This window comes from Eurosta solidaginis, chromosome 4 (assembly GCF_040869045.1).
Source record: "Eurosta solidaginis isolate ZX-2024a chromosome 4, ASM4086904v1, whole genome shotgun sequence".
In the NCBI taxonomy this organism is placed as follows: Eukaryota; Metazoa; Arthropoda; class Insecta; order Diptera; family Tephritidae; genus Eurosta; species Eurosta solidaginis.
The window spans coordinates 70,957,340-70,982,809 of record NC_090322.1 but is presented as its reverse complement, the minus strand read 5'-3'; the positions used below and the strand labels follow the sequence as shown (position 1 = coordinate 70,982,809).

The 25,470-nt window shown below is 39.3% G+C and overlaps 1 protein-coding gene across 2 annotated transcripts in view; it reads left to right on the top strand.

The window, feature by feature from the left end:
- Positions 1–23,948, top strand: part of LOC137249949 (sn-1-specific diacylglycerol lipase ABHD11) — a 200,675-nt gene extending 176,727 nt beyond the window's left edge. For both annotated transcript variants that reach the window (XM_067782050.1, XM_067782049.1), the window contains exons 2-5: positions 5,779–5,952; positions 6,016–6,245; positions 23,130–23,267; positions 23,335–23,948. In XM_067782050.1, coding sequence (XP_067638151.1) covers positions 5,779–5,952; positions 6,016–6,245; positions 23,130–23,267; positions 23,335–23,467 — 675 coding nt within the window. In that variant the 3' untranslated portion in view covers positions 23,468–23,948. The remainder of the gene's footprint in view (positions 1–5,778; positions 5,953–6,015; positions 6,246–23,129; positions 23,268–23,334) is intronic.
- The last annotated feature ends 1,522 nt before the right edge of the window (positions 23,949–25,470 follow it).

Genomic DNA, 25,470 nt, shown 5'->3' with positions numbered 1-25,470 from the left:
ATCCTTTCGATAAGTTTGAAACAGACTTTGATCAAAAAATTCTGAGTCAGAGAAGTCATTATTAAGCCAAGTCTCAACAATGACGTAGACATCATAGTTGTTGTTGTTGTAGCGATTAGGTTACTCCCCGAAGGCTTTGGGGAGTGTTATCGATGTGATGGTCCTTTGTCGGATACAGATCCGATACGCTCCGGTAACACAGCACCGTTAAGGTGCTGGCCCGACCATCTCGGGAACGATTTATATGGCCACATTGAACCTTCAGGCCATCTCTCCCTCCCCACCCCCAAGTTCCATGAGGAGCTTGGGGTCGCCAAAGCCTCGTCTGTTAGTGAAACGGGATTCGCCGCTCGAAGGTGAGGTTGACAATTGGGTTGGAGAAGCTATATATTGCGCTACACAACCCCTTGAATCCCTAGACATCATAGTCGCACCGTGAAGTGGCTAAAAATATATCTTTAGATTGTAGAGCCAGCCAACTCCATGCCTTTGCCTTTGCCCTTTTTTTTTGTTGTAGGCTGTTTTGTTATTGCAGATTTTGTTTGCTTATTGCTGTCCGCAGCACTAGTGAGAATGGATTTGATATCACTAGCAACTGTAGAGATTATACAATTTTTATCTTCTATAACTGAGTATAATGAGCGGATTTCAGCTGATAAAGAATCACACTTTAGTGATAATTGAGAGTTTTCACATTTTAGAGCATCCATGGTCGATAGTATACGAGCGTTATCACAACGTAGGTCGGCAATGCTTTTAACAATACCACTTAAATTATCATTGCGCTCAACATTGTTAACGATAGTGGGAGAGCAGTAGGTGGCGGCGTACGAATAGACGCGCGTAGCTCAACCGAACGCACTTTGCAGAAATAATGTTTGTTTGGCGAAATGAGAAAATCAAGATCATCCGACGACATGTTGGCACACTTCAAATGAAAGAAGTCATTGCACTTAGCACACAACACTTTCAGTTGGCCTCTTTCAACCTTTTGTCCACAATCGCACGGCATAATGATATATTAATGATAACACTTTGCCACTATTAATTTAATTTTATTTATATCATGTTCATTTGTAACATTTAAAATTACTTTCAGGATTGAAATCCAAAACAAGAGTCACTATCTCAATGTGGCAGTAAGCACAAATTATTAACATTTGTTAAGTGAACTATTAAAAATTGCACATAAATACGGAGCGAAAATAAACACGTCCGTATCGCTTGACGCCTTGTGTCAGGAAAAAAACATGCAATTTTATTGAAAAATAGTGGATAATGAATCATACATTGGTTAATGACTAATATCTTTATGGCAGCTTGACCCCTAGACAGAAATAAATACACGAAGAAAAATCCAGTTATTCTAGCATATTATCATACCTCTACAGTGGATATTTCATGACATGTTGGAAAAAGTGTATCTCCAAAGTCTGCAGTGAGCGGTAGGTGGTTAATTTGTTACGTTTGTAGAACGCTACATCCATGTCAATGCTAAGGGGCACATGTGCATAGGCGGGGCTTGCCCCAAGGTGACCACTGGTACAACGGGCAAAAGAACTCTGATAACTAGTAGCTAACCTGCAGAGCTACAGGGCAATGTTCTCCCTAAAATATGGTTTAACAATTCCCTCCTCAAGCGCTACACAAATATAATAACAAATTAATGTTTTCAATAATAAATGTGATATTTTAATTTCTGTTAAGCATTTTAAGCATCGCCTTGTATGTTGATATGTAATGCATCAATATATGGGGAAAAAAAGGTTAATATTCAAAAATTCATATTTCGAAAACAACGAGCGTTGGCCAATTGATATTTACCCAAGTTGAAGCATAAACTGCTCACTCGATATAAAAAAAGTTTAAACAAAGAACAATAACCGTTATTTGAAATATTAATTTTTGAAAAAAAGTCATACATTTTTACTAAATACTAAAAAATACTAAATACATTTTTACTAAATACTAAGAATATTATTTTTGTGTAACTATATGCAATTGTTTATAAATTTATATAAAATTAAAAGTAATAACGAACATTTCAAAGAAAAAATCATGAGTTAATTTTCGGTTAATTTTCGACAAAGTTATTGTATGCTGTAATGCATTGCATCAATAAATGGGGGGAAAACTGTTTAATATTCAAAAATTCATATCTCGAAATCAACAAGTTTCGGCTAATAGGCATTTAGCCAAGTTGAAATATGAACTGTTCACTCAATACAGAAAAAGTTTAAACAAAAAAGATAACGTTTTTTTGAGAAATTATTTTTACTAAATACTAAACAAAAATTTTTTTAAACTATATGCTATTGTTTATAAATTTATATAAAAGTAAATATAATAACGATCTTTTCAAAGAAAAAATCATGGGAATCGGTTAATTTTTGACAAAGTTATTGACAGTTGAAAAAATAGGTGAATAAAATACCGACTGCATTTTATGGAATTCGATTGCCGATAAATCCGAAAAAAATTTTTTTGAGGCAAAAAAAATACACGTGTTTCATTATTTTGACCAAAGAACAACATATTAAAATTTCATCGAAATCAAAAATCATGTCCTGCGCGGACCGGGTGTCTTGAAATGGAATGAGCCAAGTTCATTTGTTACAAGCAGATAACTCTACAGTGAAAATTGCGCTGTTGTTGTTGTTGCAGCAGTGCTTCGGCCCATCCAATAGGTGCGACCGATCACAAATTTTCATCAACGGGAGTCCCAGGAAACTTGCTGTTTCAACAGGGGTGGACTATAATGAGAGGGGTGTAAGAGACTTTGGCTCCACATTACAATTAAAGAGATGGTTGGGGTCATGTGGGGACACATTGCAAGCGGGGCATACGTTTTTTATGACGGGGCTGATTCTGGATAGGTAAGAGTTTAACCTGTTACAGTATCCAGATCGAAGTTGAGCTAGAGTGACTCGCGTTTCCCTGGGGAGTATGCGTTCCTCTTCCGCAAGTTTTGGGTATTGTTCTTTGAGTACAGCCGGGCAATTCCTGGCATAGATGTCCGACGCCTGTTTGTGGAGTTCACTGAGGACCTGCTTGTGTTCTTTGGCTTCATACGGCTGTGTTCTCAGGTGCCGTATTTCCTCATAATGCTTAAGGAGATGACTCCTTAAGCCCCTAGGCGGTGTTGGCTCATTAATCAGATGTCTGTTGGGATGTACAGGTTTATGGGTATTCAACACGAACTGTTTGGTTAGCATTTCATTTCTCTCCCTAATGAGGAGTATTCTCGCCTCATTATTTAGATGGTGTTCTGGGGACATAAGAAGACAACCCGTGGCGGTTCGAAGGGCAGTATTTTGACAGGCCTGTAGCTGCTTCCAGTGAGTAGTCTTTAGGCTTGGCAACCATATCCGGGACGCGTAGCATGCAATCGGCTGGCCAATTGCTTTGTATGTGGTAATGAGCGTTTCTTTAACTTTACCCCAATTACTGCCAGCAAGAGATTTGGGGATTTTATTGCGGCTGCATGCTCACCAAAATGTAGATCCTGTGGAAAATTAATAACAATAATTGTCTTGCTATGTCGAATAGATTGAGAAGATGTTTTATTGAATATCATTGTGAGATAGTAATTAAACTTCGGAGAGTATTGCTCACGGAGGTGACTTTTTCAGAGTGCCACTCAATTTTCTGTGCACATCTTTTTTTTTGTACTACCGTCCTTAATCTTCTTGCTTATCAAAAAGTTATTCGAGCTCTAGGCCACACAAAGTCAAAGAAAAAAGCTCAGCATTGCTCATGGCTAAATTATATGGTTGCCTCATTTCATCGGCTGATTTTATTTTGTTCACTGGTGTAGGTATTGTCAAAAACAGATGGAAAATGCAAAATGTAACCAAGATTTGGATAATTATTTACTGCCGTGGGGGTAAATTTTTGTATTAATAAGTAATTGCACATCGCTTTAGTTATTCTATTAGTAAATGTATCCAACCTAACCTAACCTTCGTTATTCGAATAAATTTTGCCCAACTCTGCGTATATGTCACTTATTGTTGTCTGAAAAAAATCATACAGATCGGTCGTATATATGTATGTATAGTACAACCTATTCAGATATGAGGTTCATAGTCATGGCTATCTCAAGTAGACAACAAGAAACATGAAAATTTGTGTGATGTCTGGATCTATTATTTATTTCATATTTACCGAAAATTTCACTTATGGGCATACATATCGTTAGCTTAATTCACAAAGGTCACAGATTTGGTGTGATATATTAAAATACACCCCCAGTAAGAATTTTATAGATTTAGAACCAATAACAATGGAGTTATGTCACTTTTAGAAAGCCATTTCTGCATGCAGTGAATGTGAAAACAAAAATGCTGAATTGTTCTCTTGTAAAATTTTAAATTTGTTGGTTGTCACAACTAACGATATGTATGTTCCCTATATATTTTATATCTTATACAGACGATTATTCGGATATTACGAATGACATAAGATTATTACTAAGTTCCATTCATGAAAGGTGTGAAGTCTTCGGCACAGTGCCAACCTACTGACTTAAGAAGGAAAACAAGTACATATGTACAGTCATGACTTTCTTAGAACAAACGATCCCATTGACGGTCTGTCACCTCCCAGTGGTAATCTAAATTGCTTCTAATAAATTCTAAAGAACTAATGAATAACTTATTTATTCATCAGATGATGAAGAACACTGTGATATTGAAATATTTACTGAAATAGTTGTAGTAGTATGAAATTGTTTAAACTTCAAAGTTTTTTATGCAAAAAAATTGATAAAACGCTTAAAAACCTTTCTTGAACTTTGAGTTTGTTTTTAGCCCTAAACGTTTTTTTGCCATCGATCTTTTTCTTTTTTTTTGAAAAATTGCAATACTGATTGTGAGCCGTGTAGAATAGTGCCAGTATAAGGCGAATAACAATACAGGGGGTAAATTCCCTAACTGAAAAACGGAAAAATGTACAGTTATTGAAAACTCATTTGCACACAAAATTTACACCTTAAATTTGTATGCGATTCTATAAATTATTGTGCACATTGTTTTGCTGAATGTAAAAATCATATGTCAGTGAGAAAATGTTTATGAAATGCCATGAAAACAAAAAATTTATTCTGCAATAGTGCGTATGAGTTTTGAATGTCACAATAGTGTATACTTACTGTCAAGAAAACTCACGAAATTTTTATCAGTGAGTTTTCTTGTTCACAATTTTGGGTAAAAGTCTAGTTGAGGGGTCGACTGCTAATACGCTACCAAAAATATCGATAGAGTTGTCAAAATACGCGTATTGACCTCTACAACAATAATCCGAAGGCGGAAAAGAAACATTTTATCTCTGTCCAGAGATATTTGCAGTTGAAGTTGGCGATTTTCATGTGGTTGCTTTACAGAATCAGAATTTCAAAGTTTACACAATTTCTTGTGAACACTTTAAAACTCACAGATAGTGAATTGACCCCCTGGGAAGATCCTGGGTTCACGCCCCGGGCAAAGCAACCTCAAAACTTAAGAAACAAGGTTTTTCAATTGGAAGGATGTTTCTACAAGAACAAACAAATAAAATAAACATAAAATAACATAAAAAAAAATTAAATAACGAATAATATAATTATAAAAAAACTATTCGCCCGCCGAATCACCAAAGCTTAGACAGTTTGTATTTATTTTATTTGCAAGTTTCCTCCTGTTCTAGGTTCCTAACAAATTTCTTCCCGCATTTCTGTAAAAACGCCCTCCATCTGCTAAAGAAGTTAATTAATTTACCTTGGATTTTTCATTTTTACAGATATTCACTGTTGATGCCAGAAATCACGGCGATAGCCCTCATACAACAGATCACGATTCAGTTCATATGGCAAAAGATGTTATCGAATTGATGAAGAACAAAGGTATTGCGAAATCATGCGTAATGGGTCATAGTATGGGAGGCAGAGCTATGATGCATCTAGCTCTTAAACATGTAGGTATTTTAAAGTTTGTCGAAGGAATTTTCCGCAATATAGTTATTTTACTTGTTTCACAGCCTGAGCTAGTGGATAGGGCAGTAATTGTAGATATATCTCCAATCGCTGTCCCACGCGATTTCAGTCACATGGACGAGATATTTACAGCTATGAAAAACGTTCATATACCTGCCGATACTTCTTTAGCTCAAGGGCGAAAAATTGCTGAAAACCAAATAAAAGATGCAGTGCGAAGCCAAGCAACTGTAGAATTCATATTAATGAATTTGCAAAAACAAAAAAGTGGAGAGTATGTATACCATATAAATGTAAATATCAGTTAATCGTGTTCGTTAGGAAATTCATTTCATCAAAAGGTGTTTTTTGAAACTCATGTACATAATACCACCCTTGGATTTTACCCCTAAAACACATGTGCAACCCCTAAACAACATGTGAAAATCTTTCACCAATGTTGTCCCCGAAAAAGTGTTCCTTTTTGCATTTTTCAGGAGTAAAATATGCCACATTTAGTATTTTTTTCACATAAGCTATTAGGTTAATATCAATGGACCTTTGCTGGGTTTAATTACAGAGATTCATCATTTGGGTATCTTTAGTGTTGGCTTCCATAAGCAAGGCCGTGCTAAAGTATGTTTAATTTGTTCCCAAAAAAATTGAAACTTATTTAATTGGCGCTTAATCGCTTTAACGGTTATGACCATCCAACAAGGCGCGCCAGTCACTTCTTCGCTCTGCCAACTCTCTCTGGTCCTTCGAGCGGAATGGGGACCCCCCTCTTCCTTTGCGTCCATAGGCGGGTTCCGATAAAAAGCTTTCTTAACTGGAGCGCCATCTTTCATTCGTATAACATGACCTAGCCAGCGTAGCCACCGCCTTTTAATCCGCTGGACTATGTTGATGTCTGTGTAAAGCTCGTACAGCTGATCATTAAATCTTCTTCGATACTCGCCATCGACAACGCGTAGAGGGCCATAGATCTTTCGAAGAACTTTTCTCTCGAACACTCCCAGAACCGAAGAGGTCTTCGTTAGAACAAAATATTTGTATTCACGTAATATCCCACCAAGGATTTTCCCCTGTGCAGCGCTACCTTAAGACTTCCGAAGATTGTTTTTGTCATTCCTACAACAAGAACAACAAAATTGTCGTATTATACCTTATTTATGTAAAAACTTCGCTAAAACAATAGTATTCTAAATATACAAGAACTGTTGCTGTTTTCCATAAAAATCAGAACACTAAGATGAGAGGAATGTTACAGTTATGGATTATAATTTAGAATATATGAATCCGGCTCGCTTTGGATCAGCATCTTCTGGTTTTAGGTCGACTGCCGCGGGGCTTGTCTATCCCCTAACATACTTTGGTAAATAATAACCTGGTAACATTAGTAATATATCGTCCGTTTGCCAGAAGCATGAATGTGCCAAAATGAAAATGTTGGGAAATCGAGTTTTAAAGTTTATTGCTCCCTTAAAATTAGAAGTATTATTTTTTAATGTAAAAATGTATCAATAAATGATACTCACAATATGCTCTTTCAACTGAGATAACTCTTTCGCTCGCATCCCTTTTATTCTCCGAGATTTAGCACATTCGTTTTCTGGCACAACAAAAGTTTTAAAAACTGATCTAATTTTTTGTTAACACAGCTATACAAAAAAATTCAAAGTAGTCGGATCACGTAATGCGTCTCATGTTTTTGTGCCTTTTAATGCGCTGAGTCCGAATACGCTATAAGAATTGGCCCAACTGGTCATGGTATGGCCTTAACTTCAAAAGACGTAAAAAAATTCCTACTGACCAATTCCGTTGGCGGATTCGGGTTCAGAGCATCACAATATTTGGGGAAACATCCGTGGCGGTGACTCATAGAAAGTATGTAAATGATAAAAGTTACACATTAAATTAACCTTTATATACACTAATGTGTTTTTATCTAAGATATTATCGCAAACTTAGAACAAGTTCTCATTTTCGGAATCAGAATCTTCTGAAATGTTGGGTTCGGGTAAAGCGTCACGAACCTCACTGTTGCCCTTTAGATTTTTATAAACAGAATGATATTCTCTTAGTATAACCAGTTTTTCTACCATTTTTCTGAAGTCTTTTAGTTTTGCCTCGGCGGTAGGCAACGGCTGCGAATAAACCGGTTTGCCTTCAATTAAACAACGACGACCTTTTTTTCGGATAGCGTGGTTATAGCACAGTAATTATCAGCAAAGTAGTGCCGAACACCATTTTTTTAATTATTATAGAAATAATTAAATATTTAAAATAATAATTTATTAAATTTTGATGAGCTCAAGGCAGTTTAAAAAATTGAAACACAGTTTCGACCAAATAAATAAAATTAGAAATACAAACATTTAAACAGTGTTTCAATTTTTTAAACTGCCTTGAGCTCATCAAAATTTAATAAATTATAATATTTGAAGGTAAATAAAAATATTTAAAATAATTAAAATTATTAGTAAATATTAGTACTAACGTGTGCTATTCTTACTTTTTTTTTTCAAAAATTGTTGAGCCATACAACGAATATGTCATACAAACAGGAACAGCATTACTTTGTTGCCAGCCAGAAACATGAATGTGCCACATTAATTTTTCTGGCCCATCTTTTTGTGATTGAATTATACATTCATGAAAACGGCATTGCAAATTATTTGGGTTTCCATGTAAGGTAGGAAGCTGTAGGTTTAAGTAGAACCTAAAGAATATAAAGGGTAATCCATCGAAGCTTCTAACACAAAATCGGATAATTTGCACATTCATGCTTCTGTCTAGCGAGCGACGACATCATGAATTCAATTGTCAAGAAATTTTGGGGGATCTTCTGATCAAGTTTGTGTAATATATTAGAAGGGCATATGTTTTACTTCTAACTCCCAACGACAAATCAACGGAGCAGATGGATACTTTAATGGTTTTTTGGGGATGGAAACACATTTAAGAATATTACGATCACTTCCAGTTGTGACTGTTAAAATTTCAACTGCAGTTAAGTTGAAGTCAGTTTACTTTGGCCGCATCCATTGAATTTTACTGCTCATCACAGTTTAAGTGGGAAAATAAAATTTTTATTTTTATTCGAGGCATTGGCTTAAGGTGGCATTGATATGTTAAAAAAAAAAAAAACAGTTTCTGTAAAGGCTTTCGTAGCACGATATTTTTTTTTCTACTCCTACTTTTTCACAGCGGGTAAACATTTTACCCTCTTTCGACCGTTGAAAATACATCCCTACCGTCTCAGATAGCGTACATAATCTGTCTTTTTTATTTACTTCACCTGGTGGTTTGGGGTTTTTTGTTACTCAACACCAATTCTATGCAGCAAATTTTGTTTTAATAGATGTTTCTTAGCATGTAGTGACACATGATTCAATCACAAGAGGTTTGCTCGACAGACACATTTTGTGACAATTGCAGCCATTTTGCTCCCAAATCGAATTGACATCCGTTAACTGTGTTGTTTCTTTGCCAATTTTCGGAAAATATTAGTAGTAGAAATAGGCATCAATCAGTTTACAAATACCCGATAAGTACTTAACTGCATAATTCCTTACAACATTTATTTTAATTTTATGATGAATTTATTAACTAAGGGCATGGATTTATTAGTGTGGCTGAACATAGGTTTTATGAAAAGTACGGACAGCAAGGAATCGTGCACTTTCATAAACCTATGAACATACGAAAACTAAACCAATTCAAAATTCATCGTTCAACGTCAAAACCTCGACTATTAAATCGATTCACGTAAAAATGTCATTAGTAAATAATGGAGATGCCATAACGAAATGTACTCATTGGGCATGTTAACTTATTCAGGTAAAAGTCTAGAACAGGAGTCTACTGCTAATACGTGTCCAAAACTATCGAGAGAGGTGACCAAGACAACAATAATCCTAAGGCGGAAAAGAAAAATTGTATCTCTGTCCGGAGATATTTGGAGTTGAAGTTGGCAATTTTCATGTGGTTGTTGTAATGTTTTTGTGCACTGAAAAAGATTTTGTGTACAAAGGGATTTTGCACGAATTTCATTTTGATCCCACCGCATTGGTGGACCGGCCAGAGTATTTTTTATAAGCTCGTCTGAAGGTCGCTAATGCAACCCGGGCCATTTTTCGTTTTTTCTACAATATCTTTTGAACGAGCTAAAATTTTTATTTGCGCCTTCGAATTATTGTTATCGAGGTCAAAACGCGTTTTTGACACTTCTCTCGATATTTTTGGGGCGTATTAAAAGTTCCAATAATTCCGTATGTTCGGAACATTCGTCTCCATTTAAGAATTTGGAGAGTCGGTTTATATTTGGAATACTATGCATATTCGGACCTCGTGAGGTAGTATCAAATGAACGTATTCCGAATATTCTAAATTAAGGGTTAATCCGGAACGCTTCCATGAATGCTTAACGGAAAAGAGCTTTCCGAAATTTCCCTGTGTAGCAGGACCGCACAAAAGCTTAACTCTTCTGTCAAAATCAAGGTAGGAATATGAAGTTCTAAGAAAATAAGCCATTTTCTTTATTTTTGTTTTTGTCGGCTGCCTCTTCAAAATCATGCTATCTCAAAATATTTTTCAAAAATTTCCCAATTCAGGATTTGTCACAAAACCGCCCTATATTAGAGTTAGATTGAAGAACGCTTCATCTCAGATTGCTTTTCGTTAACTCCCTCTTATAACAAAATGCATTGAACTTATGATCATGTAAGGAGTTTTGGAACAAATTTTGAGATAGTGCATTTTTGAATAAAATTCTAACGTACGGCATTCTTCAAACAATTTCTGAAAGAATGACCAAACCAATCAGTTCAATCAGTTCACGAAATATTTAGTAGAAAATGAATTATTTCCCCAAAAACTTTTGGCATTTACAAATTTATTTTCACTACTAATGTACTACCAAAGATACTTGTCTACTACAATTTCACTCAAGGGGATTGAATTATTCCCCGTTTTCCTTACTTCGTAAAAGCAACCCGTCCAGATTTTTCAATATGAGAGTGTCAAAGATCTGTCATCATTGAAGAGCAAACCTAGTAATTGAATCATGGTAGTGACACATGTGTTTTGCGTAGCGTAAACCAGTGTGTTTGAAATCCAACTGCGCAACAGTTCTGCGGTTATGTTTTTGGGTTTAAGCATTTTGTTTTCATTTTTGATCGGTCTATACATGATCATTTCATCATGGGCCTATGTTTTTTGTGAAGAAATCTGATTCGAACACTGAATTGGAAAATTTTAAATTTATTTGGTTTTTTATTATTTTGTGGTGTAAAGTTTCAAGTATCTATTGTAATACTGTTGCTGTATTAGCGATGAATATACTCGCCGAAGATTTGGAGGTTGTTGTTGTGTTAAGTGTTTCGGCCATTCAATGGATGCGATCACTCACAAATTGTCATCAAAGTCCTCTAACGGAAGTCCAAGGAAAACTAGTTTCAACAGGGGTGGACCATATGGAAGTTGGTGTTAGGGGCGTAGGTTCCACATTACAGTTGAAAAGATAGTTGGTGTCAAATGGGGACACATCGCATGCAGGACATGCATTACGTATGTCGGGGTTGATTCTGGACAAATAACGAGTTAAACTGTTACAGTATGCAGAACAAAGTTAGGCCAGGGTGACTCGTGTCCACTTGTAGTGTGCTCTCTTCTTCTGCAAGAGTAGGATATTGTATATTGATAAGGGGTTCACCGGGCGCATCCTGGAAAAGGCGTTTACCGATTCTTTGCCTAGGGCTTCCTGGGTTGGCAGGTGCCGGATTTCATCATAGTGCTTATGGAGATGTTCTCTTAACCCCCTTGGCTATATCAAGCAGTTGTTTGCTAGGGTGTCCAGGTTTTGTAACAATTAAGCAAAAACTGTCCTTTCAGCATTTCGTTATGCTCTTAGGCCTCACTATTTTGGTGAAGTTCAGGGGTCACAAGAAGACATCCTGACGCAGTTCTGATTTCCCATTTTGACAGGCATACAGCCTTGACCGCCGCCGTGGTGTGATGGTCGCGTGCTCCGCCTACCACACCGAAGATCCTGTGTTCACGCCCTGGGCAAAGCAACATGAAAATTTTAGAAACAAGGTTTTTTAATTAGAAGAAACATTTTCTAAACGGGGTCGCCCCTCGGCAGTGTTTGGCAAATACTCCGAGTGTATTTCTGCCATGAAAAGCTCTCAGTGAAAGCTCATCTGCCATGCAGATGCCCTTCGAAGTCGGCATAAAACAAGAAGGGCCCGTCCCGCCAATTTGTAGGAAAAATTAAAAGGAGCACGACGCAAATTGGAAGAGAAGCTCGGCCTAAAATATCTTCGGAGGTTATCGCGCCTTACATTTATTTATTTATTTGCAGCCTTTTCCAGTGTATGTTTTTAAGACCAGGTGACCAAACTGGAGACGCATAGTCAATTGCGTTGTACGTGGTTAGCAACGTCTCTTTATCTTTATCACGTTTAGAAGTGAACTTCCAATATTTGCGTCATCTGTTCCTTCCAGTTGCAGTTCTTTAGATGCTGTTCCCGTTTGTGTTCATTTACAAGTGGCATAATATCCAAGTTGAGGCTCCTGACATGGGGGAATAAAGCGTGCAGAAGCTGAAGCGACGACCTTGCCGAACGCACGCTCGCCTTGTCGGACATCAGTCGGAATGGGAAGAGCAGCAAAAGATTGATTTGTGAAGATGTGTAATCTTTTTTGAAATGAATAGAAGTCAGCTTTTCAAACGCCAAAGTAAGCTGGCAGGCTGAAATGGCAGAGATGGTGGTGTGCTTTGGAATCTTCAAGAATAATACGGTTTTCGCCACTAAGTGCTGATATCAGGGCCACTTGGACGGCAGGTGGCAGGAGAAACATAGAATTTAATTATTCTAGGTAAACATCACTTAACCGGATGGTTATGCCTTGACTTTCTAATGTTTTGTGTTGAAATAGACTTTGTTGAACGGTGTTGTGGGCAATTGAAGGATTTAGGCCTGGTCGTGTGTGCTGTCCGACTGGAGTACCTGGTGTTGATGGGATGGCACTTGTGTTATGGCAGCACGGTGCAACGAATGCGCCGGTCGGATGGTTGCTAGTGCTAAACCCGGAACATCTATGACGGAGGCATCGGCTAAGGCATTAACTGCATTGGCCCGATGTTGCGATCATAAATATTCTTAGCTGGCTTACGAAGGACATGGTGTGGAGGCGAGTGCGTGTGTCGGAATAGGACGGGTGAGACGGGCCTGCCAAAATACTGCCCTCAGAACCGCCATGGGTTGCCTTATGTCCCCAGAACTAGAGATATACGCCGCCGATAAACGCCGCCGCCGCCGATTTTAGTCGTTTCTTGCACGCCGCCGCCGAATGTCAAAAATATCGGCGCGGCGGCGTCCGGCGCGGTACTATATTTTCTACTCATTTAAGACTGTCTAGGCCATTTATTGTTCATGTCGAAAATTGGACGGATATGGTCGAAAGGGGTATCAACGGATGCGCATCACTGCCAGTTATAAGAATCCAATTGCGTAATATAACTCTTTCTACCCGTTCAAAAGTAATTTAAAAAAACAACCGCTTTAAATGCCAGCTTAACACGGACGTTGCATCACCCAATTCACCAAGTTATTAAAACAAAACACTAAAAGAAAAATTATATAAAAATTTTAAATGCTCACTTTGCATAATTTAAAAAAAAAATTAAGAAGGAACAATGAATTTAAATAAAATGACCCAAGTCGAACTTGTTTTCAAATTGTCCTTATGTTGTTGAAAAAGCAAGTTACCCAAAAAAAATGCTGATTTTTTCAAAAATTCTATATTGCGATTGGCGTAAGTAATAAGTGAAATCAGTTATGCAAAATCCTTTAGTAAGTAGGTCCCAGGGGTTTAAACTCTCCTTTGAAATGATTCTCACCTCATACTTAAGTTGAATATAGAAGGGTTTGAAAAAACACTTGGCCTTATATTCAAATATCTGTTGTTTATTTGCAAAACTTTAAAATAGCGTCTGATGTGTTAATTTTGATTTTCACACTTCATCATTCAACACCCAAGTCTCCCGTTTTAACATTTCCTAAAGTTGGCGGCCCTATACCAATTAGTCCCTTAGAGTGAATCACAGTGATTCTAGCCTATCAACCAAGTTTAAATATCACCTACACGTTTCGGCTCCTGGTACATATGTGAATACGTGGGCACATATATTTACCAGGTGAGGCTTTGTCCTTCGCAATAACACTAAAAGTGGTGAAGCAAAAGTTTTCCCCAGACAGTCGAACAAATGACCGGGTGTGCTACTACTCTAACGTAGTGGACAGTCGAACAAGTTTGAAAACTGAAGCTACGCGGTTATTCATAATGAATACTTGTATCGAAAGGCCGGAAAACAACAGTTTGAACTGAGCGTATAACCTTAACATCTTTCAACTTAAAAATGGTCGACTATCATTCTAAAATATCGTTTTGGTTTAGCGATGACTATTGAAATCAATGTTACGTCTGCAAATTTTGGTCTACATTTAAAAAAGAAAGGTATCCAAGGTCCTTGTAAAATTTAAATTATGTAGGATTATACTATTTTCACCGATGAATTACGCAATAATATCCACTTGTACTGCTTATGATTTCGAGGGTGGCATCCTTGGCCGAATAGTTACTCCCTAACGTTTCAAGGTGTTTATCTGGTAGTGCTCGGCAGTATAGGGCAACAAAAAAATCCGTTAGAAAGCCTTCGGAGCTATACCTAGAGCTTCTAGTGTCGTTCACGAATATATAGCTTCTGTGCTGGCATGTTGTATGAGGGCCAGGAGGCGTGGTACCGACTGGTTTTGGACAGGATTGCTACTGTTTGCATTTCGGGAATTATAGCTCTTAAAACAGGCGAAAAAACTAGATGCCCCCTTTGGCGTGATTAACAATAGGCCAGCGTTGGTGCTCATCGTTAAAACTGTGCCATGAGAGCCATGAGTATTAAAAGACCATTAATAGCAACCATAAATCGCCTTTGTCCGTGACCAACAAGGGGTCCCAAATGATTTAAAGAAATAGTGTCGATAACGAATATTAGAAGTTAGACCAGAACATCTCCTTCGGTGAAACTACGCTTTGTATGAGACATACAGACAAAAGTGTGACCATTTTAAGTACTTCAATTTTTTTCGGCACACGCAGCAGTACCAGTCACTTAGACCGGGGCTAGGTTCGAAGCTTCCCTGGAGTAAGTGAATGAAGGACAGCCCTCTGCAAGGAGCTGCTCTTGAAATTTTTTGAACGATCCGCGAAACTTTTCGTCAAAAACACCGGATCTTTTCGAAATCGCCAATACGTTGATTCCCTTAAATACATACAAACAAAACCTTTCCTAAATATTATTTTTTTAAATAGAAAAAAGCTTTTTAAAGCAAGAACACCGGCGCGCCGCCGGCGCCGGTATATAATCGTGCCTACGCCGCCGCCGCCGATATAGTGATCGGCGTAAACCTCTACCCAGAACACCATCTACATAATGAAGCGAGAATACTCCCCATCAGGGAGAGAAATGAAATGCTAACCAAACAGTTCCTGTTGAATACCCAGAAATCTGGGCATCCCAACAGATATCTGATTGATGAGCCAACACCGCCCAGGGGCTTCAGGAGGCATCTCCGTAAGCATTATGGGGAAATACGGCACCTGAGAACACAGCCGTATGAGGCCAAAAGAAACAAGCAGGTCCTCAGTGAACTCCACAAACAGGCGTCGGACCTCTATGTCAGGAATTGCCTGGTGAATCCTGTACTCAAAAAACAATACCCTAAACATGCAGAAGAGGAGCGCACACTTCCTAGGGAAACGCGAGTCACTCTAGCTCAACTTCGATCGGGATATTGTAACAGGTTAAACTCTTACCTATCCAGAATCAACCCCGACATACAAAATGTATGGCCTGCTTGCAATGTGTCCCCACATGGCACCAACCATTTCTTCAATTGTAATGTGGAACCAACGCCTCTAACACCCCTCTCATTATGGCCCACCCCTGTTGAAACAGCGAGTTTCCTTGGACTCCCGTTAGAGGATATTGATGAAAATTTCTGATCGGTCACACCTATTGGATGGGGCGAAGCACTGCTACAAGAACAACAACAACGGGCGTAAAGGCTGGTGCTCGGCTTTGCTTCTGTCCCTGCTACGCAGGCGACGTTAGGCGCGAGCAACAACATACGGTTGATGTGGTCTGTTGGGCAGCGTTGCTGCTAGAAGGCGGCTGAGGTACCCTTGAATGTTATCGCGGGACGTCAGTGGACGCGAACAGCAGGGAGCAACAAATGTTTTGTTGGAATTTCGGGGACGACGAACGTTGGATTGTAACCCACAACAACCCGAAAAACGCAACCATCTTTTGTCACCTGTACTGACTAGAGTGTGGCCGTCTGAGGTAGAGCCTTTTCCGGCATATGCAGCAGAACCACTTTCTGGGACCCGTGTTAGGTTCAATACTTTCACAGAGCAGAAGGGAATGGCACAGTCCAGCTGCAAGGAGCTGCTCCGAGGATGACAATTTGTGAAAGGGACGCAACAAATTAAGTGGGGTTACATTGAAATGACATCCCTTAGGATAGGATAGGTTAGGTGGTAGCTGCCCTGATAAGGATAGCTCACTTGGACAACACGAAGGTCCGTTGTGATACCACATACACCAAAAATAACGGTGACCTAGATCCAGCTACTTAGAGAATCGTTGGGTAGCAACGATAAAGCTCCGAATGATACCGATCTCAACTTTGGATATATCCTCGGGAGATCCAAGTGAGTCGCGACCGAAGTACTTTCGCCTAATTCTGGCAAAAGCTGGACAATCAAGCATAAAGTGATTTGGTGATTCCACCTCATCATCCTCCATACAGCTGCAGCAGGATGGAGTTTCCAGTATATTGAGACGTACCGCATGGATACCCATGGGACAGTGCCCTGTCAAAACCCCAATGACCATTGATAGGTGAGCCTTAGTGAACCCAATTATTTCAGCAGACCTCCTGCCATCCACTTTCGGCCAGAAAGATCTTGCTACCCTGCAAGACGTGGTATCCGCCCAACGTTTGCTGAGCTGATTCGAGGCCCAGCTATGGAGGAGCAATCCACAGGTGGCCAGCGGGATCCCGAAGTCCCTACAGCCATCTTCATCCGGTTCAGTTGTACCGATGCGGGCTAAGAGATCCGCTTGACAGTTACCCGGGATATCACTATGGCCCGGGACCCAGATAATCTTAATTGTAAAATAATTCGATGCAATCGCAAGCGAGGTCAGGCACTCCCAGACCACCCTCGATCGCACTGTAGTTGAGCTCAAGGCCTTGATAGCCGATTGGCTATCAGAGTAGATGTTAAATTCCCTAACCGTGGTAGCACTGGATAGCATTCCATCCACCGCATCCTTAATCGCAGCAATTTCCGCTTGGAATACACTGCAGTGATCAGCCAACTTAAACTTGCGGCTTAAATTTAGCTCTTGACAAAAGACCCCCCCACCAACCTTTCCATCCAGCTTTGACCCATCCGTGAACAAGTTAACCGGTCCCATGCCCCAGATAATTCCTCTTCCCCAATCCTCTCTCTCTGGAATAACTGGGGTGAAGGTTGTATAGGGAGCTGTTATCGGCATACAGTAGTCCGTTCTGTCCGGGATGAAGTCGAAACTGGTAAGAAGGCTAGAGTGTCCGCGGTCAGAAAGTCTATATCCCATATCACGAAGCCTGACCAACGACCTTGCCGCGGCCGCCTTTCCCGCAATATCTACTGGGTATATGTTCAGCATGACGTTCAGTGCCAAGGTAGGCGTTGTTCTGAGAGCGCCACTGATACCGATCAGCGCCGTCCGTTGCACTGACACTAACATTTTGGAGGTGCTCGCCGTGTCCAGTGCTTTCCACCAGACCAGCACCCCATATAGCAGAATCGGTTTGACCACCATCTCATAAAGCCAGTGTACTATTCTTGGCGAGAGTCCCCATCTCTTTCCGATAGCTCCTCTGCAGCAGTACAAGGCAATGGCGGCCTTCCTGGCCCGATCTTCCGCATTGGGTCTCCAGGACAGTTTCTTGTCCAAAACAATCCCCAAATATTTAACCCTATCAGAAAGTACCAACGGTACCCCTGCAATCGAGGGAGTTCTGAAATCGGGCACCTTATATCTTCTTGTGAAAAGGACCAATTCCGTTTTTCCCGGGTTGACCGCCAATCCACATGATTCAGCCCACCTAGCCACAGTATCCAGGTAGCCCTGAAGAACATCGCGCAGGGCGCCCAGAAATTTGCCTCTGACTAGGATAGCGAGGTCATCTGCATAGGCAACCACCCGACAACCATTGGCTTCCAGCTCCACAAGAAGCTCGTTGACTACCACAACCCAGAGGAGAGGAGATAGGACACCCCCCTGTGGCGTGCCCCTGCACACCTTCCTCTTAATTATGGCCCCTCCCCACTCCGCTGCGACAATTCTGCCGCATAGAAGTTTGCTAATAAATTCAACCAGAGCCGCCTCGACTCCTAAAGCCACATGACATCCCTTGGTCGGGGAAAAAATCCCCAGTCGCTCCGATACATAGAACCGGCGGCAAAAATTCCATTTGTATGAGCCACGACCCTCTTACGTATCGAAATTATTTTTAGCCCATGACCATCCTTGAAAGATTTCTAGTGGGTGTTTCAAATTTGGTTCTGATCGATCGATCCGTTTAGGACGCAACGCAATCTGTCCCTCCAATATAAATAGATACATGACTTGAATTTTATACAGGCAGTGTCAAAAGAAAGTATATGAAATTATAATTTTTTTTTTAATAATTTTATTAAGGGCCTTATTCTCTATTACGAAACGGACGTTCGTTTTGCCTCAAAGACGTATTTGCGCTATATTAAACGATGGCAACATACACACTTGCTTCCTTCCTGTTGACATGAAGTAAGAAACGTAAAGGCCGAACGAAAATGATAGAAAATACCATTGCTAAACGGAATCGTTTGGATACGAGTCGTTCGTATGAGCTATCGTTCGCAATACAGAATGAAACCCTAAAACAAAATACGTATAAAAAAACTACGGACTCACGAATTAACGAGCCATTTGGAAACCGCTGTTGATAAAAATAAAACAAAAATGAAATTGAAGTGCTGGGCTTGCCGTTCTAAGATTGATCTGGCAAAGCTACAACTTTTTTTTTGTTGTAGTAGCATCCTCATCTACTCTTTCAAACGGAGCTGTCCTGTAAATAAATAAATAAATTTCAGACATCAATTTTACAAGGACGTGTTTTTTAAAAGTATACAATTTGCAAAGTATGAAGGATGCGACGACTGATACGTTGTCTATCTGTTGTTTACCATTAAAATAAACACGGCCAATTCGGTTTTCAGTTTCTTCATCGTCCGCCAAGTAAGTGACTTATTATATCTGCGCCCATTGGTTTACAGCGAACACAATTTTTGTTTATACGTTGCAAGCATATTTCCGTCAGTTGAGTGATAGAAATTTGTTCTGTGCATTGTTAAAAATCTGAGCGTACATTCTAAACCATTAATCGGCTTAGGCACTTTTTGAAACATTTAACTTCAAGAAAATTTCTAGTCGTCTTCAAGGGCTACATCAAATATGGCATACAATAATTTTCTTATTATTAAAATAATTAAAATTATATATAAACAAAGATATACATATGCGTATATGGGTTCAAATTTGCTTTCTCTTGTTTGTAAACAACAGCTAAGTTAGCCATGCAACGAAAAGAAAAGTAAAGGAAATGAAAGGAAAGGAAAGAAAAGGTAATATAAAGAAAGGTAAATATGAAAAGAAAGGAAAGAATAGGAAAAAAGGAAAGTAATCGAAAGGAAAGGAAAGCATCATTTTGCCGTTCATAGCTGTCTTTATGCAGAAAGTTTTCTTAACAACGTTCTTAGTATACAAAGCAACAGAAACGTCAAAGCAAATTTTATACAAAATGTGTAAATTTATATTTTTTTGATTATGAAAACTATTACTCACAGTATACTTTTAATATTAAAAATTTACCACTTTACTATATAGAAACTGTGAGCATCCCTTTATATGCTAGCATTTTATTGTTGACAATCGGATATAATTTTCAGATTTTTCAAGTTTTTTTTAAGATCGCGTGTTCGAATCGAGCTCAAGGCCTATCAATAATTATTCTATCATTATTATTGTTATGATACATTTTTTCTTAATTGAAAAAAATTTAATTATAATAGAAGAAAGAAAAAATTTAGACAACTGCCAAAGCTCGTTGTATAGATCCATTTCGCGAACTGCTAAATTCCTTCACCGGCAACGTTTAGGCGACGCTGCTATAACCATTCAGCTGTCACAGCGGTTGTTTGTTTGTCTTCATTATTTCTACTTCTATCCTGTTTCTTGCCAATTGATATTCATAGCACTGCAACATCTGTTGCAGAATGGATGTGAAAATTGGACTTGTTTCATGGCAATGATGCCATAGTGTCATATTTATTGACACTTTTTCTCCAAGGTCTGCGATGTTTTAACAATTTTTGTTGTTAGATCGGCCTATTGATATGTAAGATCGCGTGTTCGAATCGAGCTCAAGGCCTAACAATAATTATTTTATCATTATTATTGTACTGCCAGTATTTATAGGCCAGCATGACGATGCTGATCGTAAGTGATGTATTTTTTAGGTACTACCATGCTTCGCACAGTGTTGTATTTTTACAGGACATTACAATGAGTGCACAAGTAAAATGTTAAACATTTCAGTTTTGTAATACTACATAGCCAAATGGAACAATTATAATTAATGAAAACAAATGTTGTTGTTACAAAATTGATTTAACGTTAACATGCGGCCCTTGGCATATTTTCAGTACACTCAGAGAAAACGCCGTTCTAAAATCCAGCACCATCGGACTCAACTCAAGCTTTTCATGTTCTTACTTTTTTGTTCTTGAAAAACGAACGACCTGTTCTTAAAACAACAACCTTGTTCTTGAACTGACATTTTCTTGAAAAAAGAACGGCCGGTCTTAAAATATGAACAAATGTTCTATTAATGAGAACGATGTTCTTAAATCAAGCCCAAGAAAAAAAAAAACGATACAATTCGTGTGCACTACAATGTTAAATACACCATTTGGCACCAGCTATCAAGCAGTTGTAGTGGCCCAGCGGCTATGATGTTGCGCTTGCGATCGTGTTGCGCGAGTTCGATCACCGCCAAACTCTGAATTTTTTAAAACAATTTTTTTTGTTCTATTTTTTTAACTCTTATTTTTCGTTCAGTTACATTCACATATCCACAGGTAGTTCTCAAACTTGTTATGAAATGTTTTAAGTATATATGCAGATTACATCTTTAAATAAAAATAATTTCTCAATAAGAGAAATGTATGAGAAAATGCTTATTATGCATTTTTTCTTAAACTTTTGAATTTTAATAACAATTTTTTTGTTGTAAATATTCTTTATTTATGACAAAAATATTATTATTAATAAAAATTAAATAAATATATTTAAAAAAATACTTTCCCTCCCACCAAAGATCAAGCACGAACCGTTCTTAAATTGAGACCGAAAAATGTTAAATCGGCCCCAAATCGTTCTCGAAGCGTGAGAACGAAAAATCCTAAATCAAGCCCAAGTAGTGCTTGAAATGAGCACAGAAGGTTCACACATCAATACCAAAGTGTTCATAAAATACGAACGGTGTGCTTGGAAAAACTTCTTAAAACAAGCCCATCGGTCACAAGTTAAGAAAAACGTACTTAACAGACTTTTGTCAACGAATGTTCTTAATTTTGAACTTGTTTCGTTCGTTTTAGAACGATTTTTTCTCTGAGTGTACATTTTTAAGTCGCTGTCAAATAGAACTTTACGTCCGACTTCAACTTTGACAAAGTCAAGGCAAAAGAATTTTGTGAAAGTTAACATAATGAATGTTTTGACTTAGATACGCAACGAAAAGTTAGGCAACTTCTAACTTGATCAGCCGAACTTTCATTTCCATCATATATGTAATATTCCTATATTGCTACAAAAGGCTAGGCACATTCCCAAACATCAGAGTGCCGATATATTACTGTTTAAACGTTTTTGTTTTTGTATTCAATCATCGAATGATGATGAAATAATAAAGGTGATGTCAACAACATAACCTCACTTTTTCTGCAGTCTATTTGCCAGTATTTACTTGTACTACAAAAGTACCAAATTTTATTGCTAAATTTTTCCTACAAATTTCCTCAAAAAATTAAGTTTCCTGCAAAATTTTGTCTATAATCTTTTGGGGAATATAAAGTTATGTTTATGTCTACATAGTTATTATATTTCTAAACGTATAATAAAATCTACGCCGGTCGTAGTAGAATTCAAAAGCAGTTATGTATGATAGACAGCCCTCTAAATTATGCATGCCCAACTTGTCAGAATAAGGGAAAACGTCATCGGGATGAGAAAACCTGAATATTAATTTCATCATGGAATATACCTAAATTTAAATTTTTTCTTGCCTCACTTATGCTGCTCACAAAAATTCTTCTTGTTTTGATTTCGAATTCAAAACACATTGCGAGCATTTTCTATTAACAATATAGGAGTATATATTACATATATGAATATTCGCAGCACTTTTCAAGTTTTAGAATAAATTAACATCAACTGATCAACGTAAAAATATTTCTCATAACTAAAATTATTCTAAAACATGTCTCAATAAAATTTTTAACATTGTACTTGGTGCTTCATTGTGACAGCTTTGCGCTCCTCGCTTTGAAGCTCTCAATTCTCAAAGCTAAAACTCTGACGCGGCCCTTATTCTTCAATTCAATTCTGCTGGGGTTCTCCTTCGTACTTTCTATTCCCGTTTAATTTTATTTATTTTTTCATGAAAGCAAGTGTGAAACTAAAAATGGCATACAAACAGAGAGGGGAAGATATCTCTCAAGAAAAAATTGAAATGACTTGACGGTGCGGATGCTTTTGTACTCTTCCCCTCTCTTCTCATCCCTTCGCCTATGTCGCGGAAGACTTGAATTCAAGAATTGTATGGTGTAAAAGGGGACTAAGTGTATGTTCATTTCAAAACTCACATTTAAGAAATCTGTCTGTTCTAATACACATATTTGGAATAAATGACTACATATTCATAAACTTTTTCTCAATTTTTGTTTTTCTCAGATTCTACTGGGTTGCAAATATTGGAGTCCTCCAGAAAAACTTGAGATTATTTGACAAATTCAAGGATAATGTGCAACATTTACCTCCTTTCAACGGACCAGTAATGTTCATCTGTGGAAATCAATCAAATTTTGTCGAGTAAATGAATAGTAAAGTAATGATGTTTATAAATTATATTAAAGCTTATATTTCCTCTTTTTTACAGTCCAGACAGTTGGCCAGCGATTCAACAGTTGTTTCCAAACGCAGAGCTGCATTGGTTAGATGCCGGCCATTTGGTCCATTTCGAAGAACCAGACAAATTTATAAATTTGGTAACACAATTCTTAAAACGTTAACCCTACATTCGCTACATGTAGACGTTGTGGACAAGCAAGTGTGATATGTAGATCATAAACGTTTATTATAAACCGACATACTCACCTGATTTTTGAAGTTACTGTTATGGTGCTAGTGAAATGAATGAATGTACCAAGGCGAATCCATACCAGGTGATGGCAAAGCGAATTCAGCCCAATTCGCTGTGAAGAAGAATGTCAAGTAAAACTTTGACCCGCTTTGAAAAGTAGTGGGTTAAAAATGGCCATTACAAAAACTTTACTTTGCATCTTAACAGTGCCACTTTACACCGAAATAAGGGATAATTAAGGTCTAGTGGTAGTTTTACTAATTTTACTCAAAAATTTCAAAACACAATAAATAACTGAAATAAAACATTTAAAAAGTTCACATATATTTGTCAATATATATCTTGAGAAAGAAACTTTAAATTAAAAATAGATAAATAATAAATGTAAGTAAACTATAAAAATGAACAAACTGATTTTATTCAAAACTCCGCCGCCTTATGACCATCCGGCCCTTTTCCCCTCCGCCCCGGCTCCGGCCGTAGACTGGTCCAGCAGCTAAAGGGGCTACCGCTGTGCTGTAAGGTGCACTTACCCTCAGTCCACGGATCGGCCTACGGAGTTTCGGCTGGTACAACTCCCCGTCCAGCCCTGCCATCGTGCGGGTATGGAGGCGGTGGTGTCCAGCTAGCGGACCGGCACTAACCACAATTCTGTTCATTCCTCGCAGGTCCCTCCGCCGCTGCCATTGGGACAGCGTCATCACGGGAAGCCGCCACCCGCAACCGCCGCTACTGGTAACCCCCCGAAAAGGTAATCAAGTAGAAAGCTTGCACCGCCACCTCGCCTTGGCCACGCCACTGGTATGCGCCCCGTCGCCCTGTTGTTGCCGTCGCTATCCTACCGCCGTTGCGCCGCTGCTCCGACGACCGTTGGCTTCCGATATCCCACCGCCGTTGCGCCGCTGCTCCGACGATCGTTGGCTACCCGCTATCCCACCGCCGTTGCGCCGCTGCTCCGACGACCGTTGGCTGCCCGCTATCCTACCGCCGTTGCGCCGTTGCGCCGCTGCTACGACGACCGTTAGCCACGGCTACCTCACCACCGTCCAACCAGCTCGCTGGTACCGTCACTGTGTCCATACCACTACATCCATCCGTCCGCTAATACTGTCCGCCGTCCAGCCGCCATGCTAATCCCGCCACTGCATACCGCTGCACCAATCTGTCCGCCGTCCGGCCGCCGTACCGACCCCTCTGCTATTACAACGACCGTTAGCCGCCGCTCGCCTCCCTCCCCGCCATCTTTGTACGGAAAGCTGCTGCGTTCACTACCCGTCAAGCCGTGTGTGTGTGCGTGTATTCGTCATTAACACATAACAACTGTGTTCTTATTAAGTGGGCGGTTTGTGAGACCTCTACTTGACCCTGGATTGACTGAGTGCTACCTCAGCCTTCGACAAAACCCACATCATAAATGGCGCCCGAGCAGGGAGCCTCCGCAGACGAACGTGGAAAACCAAATACAACAACCACCAACACCGCCGGGGCGGGTTCGACGAACACACCATCAGAAACAACAAACACACCGGCCCCGAAGGTACAACGCTGACCACCGACTCGCTCAATTTGATCTGCTGAAAAGGGAGAGGCTGATAGAGAAGTGTGAAGAACACCGAATCCCCGTTGAAGGCCAAACCGTAGCCGAGCTGCGCCGCGCACTGAGCATTTACGTACGAGCGAAACGCGTGAGAAAATCAAGTGAAGACCTGCTAAAGGAGCTAGAAAGGGAAGTGAATGAAGAAGAGGGGAAATCCGTTATGCTACCCCAGCCAACAACAACGCCGAGCCCTTCGATCCAGATTCATAGTCCCCAACCGCATGCGCATGAGAGAGAACGCGCACCACCGAAGCGAGACGAAATCAGCGACGGAGAGCTGATGAACACCGTTTGCCGCTGGGATTTGCATTTTTCGGGTGAAGAGTCGCTGCACG